The 12,748-nt window shown below is 53.0% G+C and overlaps 4 protein-coding genes across 4 annotated transcripts; 1 reads left to right on the plus strand and 3 right to left on the minus strand.

The window, feature by feature from the left end:
* Window positions 1-343: 343 nt before the first annotated feature.
* Window positions 344-3,445, minus strand: BDR25DRAFT_260921 (uncharacterized protein). The gene is made up of 7 exons (XM_033686677.1): window positions 3,254-3,445; window positions 2,544-3,196; window positions 2,030-2,474; window positions 1,856-1,981; window positions 1,725-1,808; window positions 1,059-1,675; window positions 344-1,010 (listed from the first exon to the last, which is right to left on the minus strand). Exons 1-7 carry the CDS (start codon window positions 3,417-3,419, stop codon window positions 408-410), a joined length of 2,694 nt encoding a protein of 897 aa, XP_033548236.1. The 5' UTR covers window positions 3,420-3,445; the 3' UTR covers window positions 344-407.
* A 133-nt stretch (window positions 3,446-3,578) lies between these two features.
* BDR25DRAFT_26874 (TPT-domain-containing protein) lies at window positions 3,579-5,569 on the plus strand. The gene is made up of 2 exons (XM_033687129.1): window positions 3,579-4,165; window positions 4,213-5,569. Exons 1-2 carry the CDS (start codon window positions 3,809-3,811, stop codon window positions 5,506-5,508), a joined length of 1,653 nt encoding a protein of 550 aa, XP_033548237.1. The 5' UTR covers window positions 3,579-3,808; the 3' UTR covers window positions 5,509-5,569.
* Window positions 5,570-5,934: 365 nt separating this feature from the next.
* On the minus strand, window positions 5,935-8,643 carry BDR25DRAFT_260925 (NADH-quinone oxidoreductase). Its single transcript, XM_033686678.1, has 5 exons — window positions 8,503-8,643; window positions 8,427-8,450; window positions 7,987-8,369; window positions 6,349-7,937; window positions 5,935-6,283 (listed from the first exon to the last, which is right to left on the minus strand). The coding sequence occupies exons 1-5, from the start codon at window positions 8,621-8,623 to the stop codon at window positions 6,148-6,150; spliced, it is 2,253 nt and encodes a 750-aa protein (XP_033548238.1). The 5' UTR covers window positions 8,624-8,643; the 3' UTR covers window positions 5,935-6,147.
* Window positions 8,644-9,562: 919 nt separating this feature from the next.
* Window positions 9,563-11,647, minus strand: BDR25DRAFT_303420 (uncharacterized protein). The gene is made up of 2 exons (XM_033690005.1): window positions 10,328-11,647; window positions 9,563-10,287 (listed from the first exon to the last, which is right to left on the minus strand). The coding sequence occupies exons 1-2, from the start codon at window positions 11,375-11,377 to the stop codon at window positions 9,835-9,837; spliced, it is 1,503 nt and encodes a 500-aa protein (XP_033548239.1). The 5' UTR covers window positions 11,378-11,647; the 3' UTR covers window positions 9,563-9,834.
* Between the last annotated feature and the right edge of the window lie 1,101 nt (window positions 11,648-12,748).

Raw genomic sequence — 12,748 nt, forward strand, 5'->3', positions numbered from 1 at the left:
TGCAGATAAATGGCAAACAAGTAACAAGAACAGTGCAGCACTGCTTTCCGCTTCAAGACACAGCGGCGGCAGCAAGGATATGCGAAGGGAGGGGCTGGGGTGACGAGAGGACGCCGCTCCGTGAAAGTCAATTAAAGAAAGCTCAGAGGCTAGAGTGGAGAAAGAGCAAAGCAGGTGTCGTGGGAGGTAGCCGAAATTCAAGTTTGGGGAGAGTGAAGGAGTGTCGGGGACGGCAGTCGAGCGGGGCGGACGAAGTTATAAAGCTTCACTGCAAAAGAGCAACTGCGACAGAGGCAACGGAAAATTGAAAGACCGAAGTGACGTCTTTAGACGTGTCTGTTTTCACCTTTGTCGACGCACGCGACGCGGCAGGGTGTGGTGGGAGCTGTTCCCCCCTTTCACTCCCTCTAGACCACCGACGACGGCGTCACGTTCCAAGAGTAATCGAAGAAGCCAAGCGACAGAGCTCCCTCCACGCCTCGCCACCGGGCACTGTCACCAAGAACGACGAAGTCTGGCTGTCCAACCCCTGTGAGCATCGGTACCAGCCGTGCTACTTGCGCAACCATCTCGACATCAGAGCCCCAGAGGACAAGCTCAAGTCTCTCATCCAGTAGTGCAGGGGGTTGAAGGAATGCCGCGCCAAGATGAGCTCCTTCCCCTTCCCCAAACCTTCGCCATCGGCCGTTGCTGTCTCGAACAGATACAGAAGTCGTTCCTACTTGGATAGGAAAGTCAGGTTGAACAATCGGCGGGGCGTCTCCACCAATGGCGATCGATATGAGATTGCCGGGGGGGCTGTCGTCCCATGACCCAGTAGATATAATTTTCGAGTCAGCGGAGAAATACTGGTGCAGATTGCGAGATACTTGGAGAGCTATGTGGGCTGTCTCCGCGGCCTGATGTCGGATGGTGAGGGGTCCACTGCTGCGCAGGATGGCAGTCATGCTACCCAGCTGTCTGCCATGACGGTGCTGGGTGCTGGCATTAGACTGGTAGAGCGGGCCGATCTTGGGATAGGTTAGCTATAATCTTCGATGAGCACATAGAAACCCTACCTTCCAGCTGCCTTCCAGTGAGTGGGAGAGCTCCAAGAAGCCGCGCTTGGTGTTCGACCCTTCTGAAGTGGCTATGTCTTGGCCGTCTATACCAATTCCCTCGTGTTGCATATACCGCTCGTCTAGCTTGAGCCCAAGAATATTCGATGTTTTGATAGTGTAGGATTTCAGCGTGGAATCGTACTTCACATCCACCCTACCATATTGGCCTGGGTCCCCAAGATGAGTAACGAGTATTCCACCTTTGGATCCCATATCGCCAGGATCTCCAACAACGATGCTGAATTCCTGAGGGTCCGTGTGTGTCGTCTTATCGCTTCTAGTTTGCTCTCGGTAAAAGCTCTTCAGTTGATCGGTAGTCATGACACCGTCATAATAATGGCCTTTCCCTGGGAGTTCGTAGTAGTTGGAGTTTGTCCCGACTTGGAATAAGAGCTGCCTGAGGAACCTTGAGTGATATGTTGGGACGTTGTCATCCTTTTCGCCATGTTGTTGCAGTACTGGAATGCCCTTCGCGTTTTCCATCAGCATCTCGTGTCGGTAGCTGTTTAATGAAGCACTGATGATGGCAGTCCGTCTCGGGTCCATTGGCTGCCAGAGCTCGTAGGGAACATATTCTAAGTAGCATAAGCAGATGCTCGTTGAAAGAAGTGATGATGGGAATACTTTGTATTGAAGAATAGCCGGAAATTGGGGACGCCGCAACTATTCGATCCGGTCGGTGCGTAAGCGCGTACCAAGATCCCTGCCCTGCGTGGAGTAAGCAAATGCGGCAAGGTGCAAATTGACAACCCTACCCCCATTAGAATGCCCGCTCACCACCCATGTGTTGACATCTACGCCAGGGCCTCGCCAGGCAACAGCATCAATCCAAGAGGGTATGCTATTCACTGCCGCCTCAACATCAGCAAACCCCCAGTTGTCTGTAATTATGGTCAGCTTGTCTTATACGTAATGGAGAGAACACCTACGCCAGTCGTCGCCACTCCATGATGTGACACCAGTAGGGAATATGACCCAAGCACAAAGATCCGGTACGGGATCTAAAGCATGTGCAACTTGGTCAGAGTCTGCTTCCACGCCGGCCCCATGGAGCTGCAAGAGAACTGGTAGGGTGCTATTCGGACCCTCCGAGCAAGCTGCGTTCTCTGCAGGAGGTCGAAGCATGGCGTAAGAGGCCATGCTTCCAGGATGGAGATAGGTAATCTTGTGGGGGTCATAGATAGATCTTCGAGTAAGGTTTTGAGAGACAAGTAAAGTTGAAAGCTGATCGCCACCCGCAGTAGTCTTATAAGTAATTGAGAAGCGTACTGAAGAAGTATTATGTGTTGGCAAAGAAATATTGAAAGCAAATGGTCTTGTCTGACCGGCAACTACAACCAGTCTAGATTTACCACCGAGGTTGGTGGTATTGACCTGGCAAGGAGTCAACGCTTGAGGATTTGGTGAGAGAACGATCTGAGACCCCGAATGCTGTAATGAAACAGGAGATCTCACGTCGGAAGACTGAACATCTACTATCTCGATATCATCTTCACCGCTGTTTCGAAGCGCCACAGAGCCTATTAGGCTGGCAAGCTTCCCATCCACAACGTCCGACATCAGGATCCCAGGTTTCGCCAACTCCAGGGTTCCCGAAACCCTCTGTGCCTCTACCACCACGTCGATGGTAGGATCAAGCACACCGCCCATCGCCCTGACATCCCTGACAAGGCGAAGATCAATCTTGTGGGTGCCTGGAGTCAGGTGGAGGACAGGCGGCGCTCTTCGGTAAGTGAAGAAGTCTCCTCCGAAATAGTGGACATCATCAACCCAATACTCGAGAATTGAGTCAGTGTAAAGGATGACATGTTGATTATCGTCCGCGCTGACTGTAATCTCCCCTCGAGCCCAGGCCTGATATTGCACGGCGGCCCAGCCGTAAACAACCTTGAGAAAGTTCCAGTCAACATTATCATAGCTAATGCTCAAAGAAGCACTGGATGAAGACGAATTGCCAGAGGTCTGTGTAGCCACTACTACAGACCATCTCGCCGTTCCATTTGTTGGCAGAGAGCTTCGAAACTGTGCTCCCGGGTCATACTGCAGTGCCCTAAATCCACCAAGATACTCAAGGGGATCTGCACCCCATGTGGCTTCTGAATAACAATTAGCATCCGCTACAGGACATCATTGTTGCTGAAGGCTCGCCATGCCTCTTGTCCCGATCTGAAATGGTCCTAACACCTGCCATGAAGTGCTGAAAGCGAGGGACTGGCTACCTTCGCGACCGCCCAACGAATGCATTGCGCGTTCATGATGAGCATCGTGGGAGTGAAAGCACCAGGCACACAATGACAGAAGTGTGAGCCAGGAAAACATGATGTTGCTCAGGGGCCTTGTCCGCCATATGCAGTGTTGGTGAGCGTGGCGCACGTGGGGGTGAATGGTTGGATCAAGCTTCTGCGAACATTATGTCATCACCTGATTCCCCTGTTCCGTATCTTTAATTAGCAGATCCGCACTGCATTCGGCAGATCCCGTCGATGTCACAACTCCATAATGAATCCGCCGTTAATTTCAGACACCTCAACACCAGAAGAACGAATTTCTCCCTGATTGACCCTCTCGACGTCTGCTAGGTCGTACGCGCGCCCCTCAGCTTTGGTGTGTAATATTGAACTCCACCCCGAAAATCCCGACATCGTCCACTCCGAGCTCCATGGCTTAGGTTACCCATTGCACCGCCTGCGCTCTTCACCAAAGCCTCAATGGCGTCGCCTCAAGACTCGAGCGCGCATGCGACGTTCAAATTCCCGCCCTTCCAGCCTGATCTGCTCCCGGCCCACCCAGAGGAGCCGCCGTTCGGGCTCAGCTCCTCGCGGTCACCAAGTCCCAATCGGGCAGCGCAACCGCAGTCGAGCGCGTCTTCCGATCGATGGCAGCCGCGCAAGGAGTCGAGATATGCGTACATGAATGGCTCGACCCATGCTCCCGCTACCAGACATGGCAGGCAGAAGAGTCTGAGTGAAGCAATTAGGACAATACGAACGAGGAGAGCGAGCGTCAGCCAGAACGCTGCCGAGATTGCCGACGCGCTGAAGGTCCCGCTATCTCCAAGGCTGATTGTACGTCTGTAATGTCGTAGGCCGGAGCAACGCTGATATTTGAGCAGATACTCTGCGGCGTCTGGTACATGACCTCCATCTTCACGAACACGTCCTCGAAAGCCATCCTCACTGCGCTCCCGAACCCCGTCACTCTCACACTAATTCAATTCGCCTTTGTATCGTCCTGGTGCCTCTTCCTTGCCGCTCTTGCCAAAAGATATCCCCGCCTGAAAGCTTCCATACCAGTGCTGAAATGGGGCATCCGGTCTCCCAGCAAGGAGCTTATCATGACAACTCTTCCGCTTACCCTCTTCCAAATCGGGGGACACATTTTAAGCTCCGACGCCACCAGGAGGATTCCCGTCTCCCTTGTCCACACTATCAAAGGCCTCTCCCCTCTCCTCACCGTAATGGCGTACCGACTCTACTTCCAAATCGAATACTCCATCCCCACCTATCTGTCGTTGATCCCCCTCACCCTCGGCGTAGTGATGGCCTGCTCCGCCGACTTCAATGCAAACTTCATGGGCCTCCTCATGGCATTCGCTAGCGCCATCCTCTTCGTAACTCAAAACATCGTCTCGAAACAAATCTTCAACGACGCCGCCGCTGCAGAAAAGGAAGGTCTCCCTCCCACCAAGTTCTCCAAACCTGACAAGCTCAACCTCCTGTGCTATTCATCTGGGCTCGCCTTCATCTTCACATTCCCCATCTGGCTCTGGTCCGAAGGCTTCACGCTCATGGGCGACTTCCTCCAAGATGCCTCTATCGATCTCTCCAATCGTCCCGGCAGCCTCGACCATGGCCGCCTCGCCCTCGAATTCCTCTTCAATGGGACCTTCCACTTCGGTCAAAACATCGTTGCCTTCGTCCTCCTCTCCATGGTCTCCCCAGTCACCTACTCCGTCGCCTCCCTCATAAAACGTGTGTTCGTCATCGTCTTCGCCATTTTCTGGTTTGGCAACCCAATAACCCGAATCCAAGGCTTCGGCGTCGCCCTCACATTCCTAGGTCTATACCTTTACGACCGAACGAGCGATGCCGCGAAGGCGGACAAACTTGCTAGAGCCCTACGCAGCAAACAACAAGGCACCTTACTCCCCCTCACAACAGACAAGCTGACCCGTCCCGCTTTCACCGCTTCTCCGACAGTCGTGTCTGCTGGCACAGGCGCATACCCCATTTCCAATGGCTCCCTCGAACCGCGCGATGAGAAGAAACACGACGATGTGGGGCTAGGCAGATATGGGGCTTCCAACCAGCAACCAAGCTGGCTACCACCCGGCACAAAGCAGGAAGAAACATGGCGGCCCAATGGTATTACTGGGCGGCCTAATGGTTTGGGGGTTACGTATGGTTAACTCAACTTTAATTTTTTCATTTCATCTCTCTTTCCATTCTAAGTTCATTGAGACAAGTGTCGTTTCCCTCACTTACTCCTTGTTTCAACCATTGTATTTTACCGCATGAGATGAGCGTCATGTCAGGTCAAGTTAGGGTAGACATGATGTCGGACAGGTAGGCAACGTCTAGAATCTGAAAACAACATTAGGGAATAGAACGGATCAGGCATTTGTATTGGCGTTATTTTGAATACGGAGGGGAATACGGAAGGGGATGCGGAAGGGGATACGAAAGGGTTTGATCTAGATAGCAGGTTGGCTTGCAGGTGTGCTAGGTCTCCGTATTGAGGGATAGAGTGAGGAGGGGGCATTGGGTTAGTTGCATATGCCTGTCGACGATGCACATATACCTACATAATGAGCAGAATTTTCGCAGCTTCGCCTGGACGAGCAAGACTAACAAGTATCCCGCTATATTGCATCCTTACACATATCACAAATCACCCTTCTCACAGAAATCGGAGATGAAAGAATTGAAATCGACACTAGTGTTGTGAATCTTTTACATCTACCTCCTCATGCCAGCTAAAGTTCAAAACGATGAAAAGCGCACGCCTATGTACAATTCTGGCCCCCATCCAAGTTCTACAACTCATTTTATGTTGCAGCCAAAGTCGCCGACGACGAATCTGGACCATATCCCACCTGAGGATTTGGTTCCCCAGGTGCCATGAAGTTGGTCTCGGGGTTATTCGCTGCCTTTGCTGCTGAACAGCGGGCCATTGTTGGTGAACTGTCATTGCCATTAGCGTTATGATGTCTAAAGATGGAGAGGAAGAGAACAGGGGGGAAGCATACTTTCTCGAAATCGAATCCGTGAAGTAGAAGTCCTCAATGACCTTCTTCAAGGGCGTTGAGCTGGGTTTGGCGCCTTTGTTTTGATCGACCAACTGTACCTTGCTCAGGCCTGGCAAAGCTACCGGCTCCACTACATCGTATCGCCTGAGCGCTGGAGAAATTTCCTCCATGCGGTCTCGAAGTTGCTCTACATCATCGTACGGCAGTTCGGCACCAAGATACTCTGATGCTGCGCGGATGATTTTCCAGTCTTCTCTTGATGCGCCAGGGAGGCTGACGGCATTGCGCGTCATCTGCACTCGTCCTTCGGTGTTGACGAATGTGACACCCTTTTCCGTGTATGCTGCACCAGGGAGAACGACGTCGGCGAGTTGTGCGCCTCGATCGCCATGATGGCCCTGGTAGACGATGAAGGCACCCTTTGGCAATTCTGCTTCGTTGACTTCATCGGCACCGAGCAGCCAGATAAACTTTGGCGTAGTATTCGCAACGGTCTGTGATGGGACTGTGAATCCAACGTCGTAAGCACCTGTTCTTGACGCGGTTCGCTGGAGGACATTGTAGCCGTTCCATTCAGGTGTCTGGAAGTTCGCCTTATGCTTTTCAATGAAAGACCCAACCTGCTCGTAGATAGATTTAGCATCACCATGTTCCGTAACACCGCTGCCAACAACGATCATCGGTTTCTTTGCTGCTTGCAGTTTCTTGCCGAAAGGACCCGCAAGAGCCGTCTTTAGGTCAGTCGCGGAAGATCCTAACTTCTCGTACTCAAATGTGCTCTGGAAGTCTTCACCAACAAGGCCAATCTCGAGATCGGACCTTAGCCATTGCTTCCGGATTCTAGCGTTTAGGACAGCAGCTTCGTGTCGTGGGTTGGTGCCAATAAGTAGAATGGCATCCGCCTCCTCCACACCATATATTTTAGAGTTGAATTGGTAGTTTGAACGGACGTCAATACCATGAGCAATGGGCTCGCTACCGCCGGGTTGGTCCAAGGCTAAATTCTCGGATCCCAGCTTGTTGGCAAGGTCCTTCATGGCAACCAAAGTTTCAGCCTCTACCAAATGACCGGCAATAACCTTGAATTCGTCACCCTTGGGTGCTATCCTCTTGTAAGCATTACCAATCTCCACGAGGGCCTGTTCCCATGAAGCTGGCTGGAACTGATCCTCTGCACGGATGAGTGGGTTCACAAGACGCTGGGTGCTGAGCGCATCACAAGCGAAACGAGTCTTGTCGTTAATCCATTCCTCATTGATGTCATCGTTCAATCGGGGCAGAATTCTCATGACCTGGATACCTCGGGCATCTATCCTGATGTTTGAACCTAAACCATCCAGGACATCTATTGATTCGGTGTGATACAGCTCCCACGGACGAGCTTTGAATGCATAAGGCTTTGATGTTAGAGCACCAACGGGGCAAAGGTCTATTACGTTTCCGGACAGCTCAGTGTCGAGGGCCCGCTCGAGGTAGGTGCCAATTTGGAGGTCGTTGCCACGTCCCGTAGAGCCGAATTCAGGAGCGCCGGCAACGTCGTTGGCGAACCGGACGCATCGTGTGCAGTGAATACACCTGTTCATTGAAGTCTGTCCAGCGTGAGCGGCTGCCTTGTGCTAACGGACCGCCATGTCCTACCTTGACCAAGGGCCCGATGTTCTTGTCCTCAACCGCACGCTTGCCCCCCATCTCATGAAACCGGCCTCGGTCTGCGCCATATCGCATTGACTGATCCTGCAAATCGCACTCGCCTCCCTGGTCGCAGATTGGGCAGTCCAAGGGATGGTTGGCCAACAAGAACTCCATCACACCCTCTCGCGCCTTGTGCACAAGCGGCGAGTCCGTCTTAACCACCATCCCCGGCTGTACGGGCCAGGCGCATGATGCCACAGGCTTTGGAGCCCGCTCCACCTCGACCAGACACATACGGCAATTTCCGGCAATCATCAATTTCTCGTGATAACAGTATCGCGGCACCGTACTTCCGGCTTTCTCGCACGCTTGGATGAGAGCCGAGCCGGCTGGGAGAGGGTGAGATTCGTATTCGAAGCTTCAACGCAGTATGAGAGCCGGCATACCTTCAATTGATACCTTCTTTCCATCTGCAATGGAAGTCAGCATGCTTCTTCGTGTACGTGGGACAACGGCACAAACCAATAGTGAGCTCAACCTCTGCGAGTCGGTTAGCAGTGGCAGCAAAGGCCCGGCTGCCATTGAAGCCTGCGAGCCGACTCGCGGGCCTCTTCAACGACCGGATGAATTGTTGCCGCAGCATGCTGGGTTGGTGTGGAATAGCAATGGTGTGGTTGCTACAACTGTCGTTTACCTCGTGAGGTTTCGAGAGCTCGCCACCAGCGGGATAATCCGGCAGCCGTGATTGGCTAGCGTACCCGTTATCCATTCAGGTTAGCGTCTTGTGGATAAGAAATCTTCGCAGGGCGGCCGACCTTTCCTCTCCTCAACTCATTCAAGGACAGATTTTATTGTAGGAAGGTCGGCCATGCTGCTCGCAAGAGAGGCATGTTACAAATCTGACCTTCCCCTGCTACCTGCCCGAGAGCACGACTCGCAGTGCGCCGTAGCTGGAGCGGATGAGGACTTTTCTGATGATATCTTGTTCCTTACCAACGTCGCTACATCTTTTTCAACCAACTGCATCCCATCATCATCATCATCATCATGATTACGCTTGGATTTATTCAGGCTGGGAGACTCATGTGTCAAGCCGTCCTATAACGACGAGGGGTCTTCTGTTCCCTTACAGTCCTGAATTAGACTCAACAGGAGCGTATCGTGTCAAGCAGCATGCTATCCACCCAATCCATTCGAGTACGGTGCAGAAAGTCCATGCAATCAGCCCCAGACGGTGCAATTTTTGTGCATTTCTGTTCCGTGCGCTCACAACACCCTCCCAACTCAGCTGGGGCCGACCAACAAGCCAAGTTCAAGACACCCAGCACACGTTTCACTAAATAGCCAAAATGCTAGCCTGTAAAACTCCAACGACATCGTTTGATAGTATTGAGCAGACCTTGGAAAAGGAATACCGTTGGTTAATTACGCTTGTGGTCGGCTTCTTCCCCGCAGTCGCCACCATCGCCCATAGGAGCGGCGGAGGATCCGGAAGCAAAAGGCAGCCATACATATGCGTCACAAGACCACTTCAAGCACTGCAACTCTGAACCCCGAGTTGAACATTTTGAACATCCTGATTTTTTGTCGTTTACTCTATGACCTATCTACGGAATCATTTTCCATCAAGCATTCTACAAGCCATGTCGCAGTTCTCGTCAGGGATATAATGGTCTATCTAAGCAGTGTCTTGCAAAAGGCAGCGCTCGACTCGATGAAGCGAACAAAAGAAGATATCATTTCGGTATCAAGCGGCCGAATCGAAAAACTCCTCTCCTAGACGCAATGCGAGATGTTCGGTAGGGGATGTATACATATACTGCTGGCATGAGTATCATAAAATCGCGTCGTAAATTACTCGTGGTCGCTCTCAGTGCCCATCTCCATCTTCGCACCTTTACCAGCAGTCGGCTTAGCGACCGGGGCGGACATCTTTTGTGGTGGGACACCGAGCCCATTCCTGTTGCGGAAAAAGAAGACGCCCTTGCCTTCTCCCTTGGCACCTTCACTGGGCTCGACCCAGTGGCACATGCGAGCGCTTCGCCACAAGGCCTTAAGGAACCCAAGCGAGCCATCCTTCACATCAGCGCGGTAATGCTTGCCCATAACCGGCTTGATAGCTTCCGAAGCTTCGTCGGCGTTATAGAAGGGAATTGTGGAGACGTAATGGTGAAGCACGTGTGTCTCGATGATGCCGTGAAGGAGGGTACGGCCAATGAAGCCAAATTCACGATCAATGGTCGCAGCGGCTCCGCGGGTGAAGTTCCAGGTATGGGCGTCGTAGTGCGGGAGGGTCGGGTCGGTGTGCTGAAGGAAGGTTATGGCAACTAATTCTTGTTAATTGTACATCGATATCCGCCATTTGGAAGAACTTACCGAGCCAGTGGTTCACCCAAAGATACGGGATAACGTACCATACCAACAAGTTGGTCCATCCAAAGGTCTTTCCAATATAGAGGAGTATGCCCACAGTAATGGCGAGGCCAAGATCGCTAAGGAGGATCAGGTGTTCATCCTTCTTCTCATACAAGGGACTGGAGGGGAAGAAGTGGTTCACGCCACCTCCAAAACCATTCTTCTTTCCTTTGCCCTTGCCTTCAGGTTGACGTTCGTGGTAGTTGTGTCCGGTAACATTGGAGAGGAGATATGTAGGCCAACCTCCGAGCTGTTGGGTGACCAGATGGAGGGCAGTGGCGATTGGCGTTTCCTCGGTCAACTCAGAGAGTTGGTGAGCCAGCTTGCCAACCCGGGACGCATACTCCTCCCTCAACTTTGGCACGAATACCATGTCACGCTCCAAGTTCCCGGTAGCTTTGTGGTGCTTACCGTGGGAGATCTTCCACGAGAAGTATGGGACGAGGAGAGAGGAGTGGCAGAGCCAGCCCACAGTATCGTTCAGTGTCTTGGACGGCGAGAAGGCCTGATGGCCACACTCGTGCGCCATCACCCAAAGCCCGGTACCGAACAAGCCCTGTACGAAGGTATATCCAGCCCACAAACCAGCCCTGATAGCGGGTGCTGGAATGTTCTCCGGGGTCACATAGGTGTTGAAGAAGTAGAAGGTGGCAGCTAGCGAAGCAACATCGCGGGCGACATAGCCAAGGCCACGGGCCCCAGAACGGTTGAAACAGTGGGCAGGAATGGCATCGCGAATCTGCTTGATGGTGAAGTCCGGAATTTCGAACTCGTTGCCCCACGTGTCCAAGAGGGTACCACGAGCGTTTTTGACATCGACGTTATCGGCCGAGCTGAGCGAAGACAAAGAGGTGGCAGATGGAGACTGGGTTGGAGACTCTACGGGCGAATCCGAGACTGAGGGCGCTGGAGACGTCGGGGAGGAATCGGACGTAATAGTTCTCTTTAGAACCGGGTTCTGTGGGCGGGCAGTTGTGGCCATGTTGGCGGCGGTATGACGGCTATACGAGTAGCAATGGGTTTACAAAAGAATGGAAGATTTAGCCAGGTCGCCAAATAAACAAGCGAGGCCTTTTTGAGTGGAATTGAAGGCAGGTGCGGGCCGTGACAGGAGCTTGTTGAGGCTCGAATCGGTTGTTGGGAGACGCTGTTTGAAATGGGGTTCCCGCCTCAACGCAGGGCTCGATAAGAACCACGACGACCCTCGAAGCCTATCACGTTATCGAGAATCTAGGAGCGAGGAATTAGGAGCGAGGGATAGAGGGGTGGCGGGGGAGGAGCAGATTTTAAAAGGAACGGAGCTGCCAGGCGGTGACAGAAAATTGACGGAACCCTTGGTTGACCTAAATCGGGCCGGGTTAGCGACAGGCGAAAATCGTGTTCGAGAAGGGTGTCGCCAGGGGCTGATGGATAAGATACACAACGGCGCCGCTGAACAGAGGGACAGAGCTGGTCCTCTCCGCTGCTCGTCTCGGTCGATCAAATTGATTTTCACGCTCAATTGCCACTGCCGCGCGGGCTTCTTCTGAGCACCCGTCGCTAGAGTCTCTGTGCGAGGTCCCCGCCATGGATGAAACTGCGCGTAGGAGCGCCGTCTGGGTCAAACCGGAGCAGAGCAAGACGGCTGTGGTTGCATGCATTCACTAGCCTGCACTCTTCCGTCTTCACACGGCTTTTCGAGTCCTCTCCACCTGGACTCTTGGTTTTCCCTGAAGATCCCACACACCCGCCGCGCTTGGCGCAGGACTCGTTGAGGCAGACCGCTAGTTCGCAACCATCATCACGCTGAGGACTGCTGATGGCTTGCTCAGATCTCGCCTGGACGCACACATATCACCTGCAGGCCGAGCCGGCGCTTGCTGGCAAGCTGAGGCGCTGCCGACCACGGAAGCGTACGGCGAGGCCAGCCGACTGCGAGCAGCTCAGTGGCTAGAGCTGCGAGACAATTCTGTAACAATCACTCCGCTGAGCATTGTAGGTGCGAGGGGCGAAGGAGGAGCATGCGAAAATATGGAATATAGATCTAGGCTTTCTGCAGGGACCGATCGCCCGCGCTAGGCTGATTACGAGCTCGCGTAAGCGGTTTTGGTTTCTGATTCGCCGTCTTCCCTGCCGAGGCTCCCAATTGTTGAGTTTTGCCTACAGTATGGCAGCACGTGGCCTGCTCTTCCCGATCAGCTCGTGAAGCGTCGTCGACCACGACGACAAAACTGTTATTACCGTCATCTCAACCCCTGAGTTTGCCGGCATGTGACAGAGCGGGGAAGTGAGATAGTCTGGATCAGGTCTTCTGTCCTCCTGCTAGATGTTCGCCGCTTCCGAGACCATGCCCTAGCTGCGTCGTGCTAAAGCA

This window comes from Lindgomyces ingoldianus (genome assembly GCF_010093535.1).
Source record: "Lindgomyces ingoldianus strain ATCC 200398 unplaced genomic scaffold BDR25scaffold_14, whole genome shotgun sequence".
Classification (NCBI taxonomy): domain Eukaryota; kingdom Fungi; phylum Ascomycota; class Dothideomycetes; order Pleosporales; family Lindgomycetaceae; genus Lindgomyces; species Lindgomyces ingoldianus.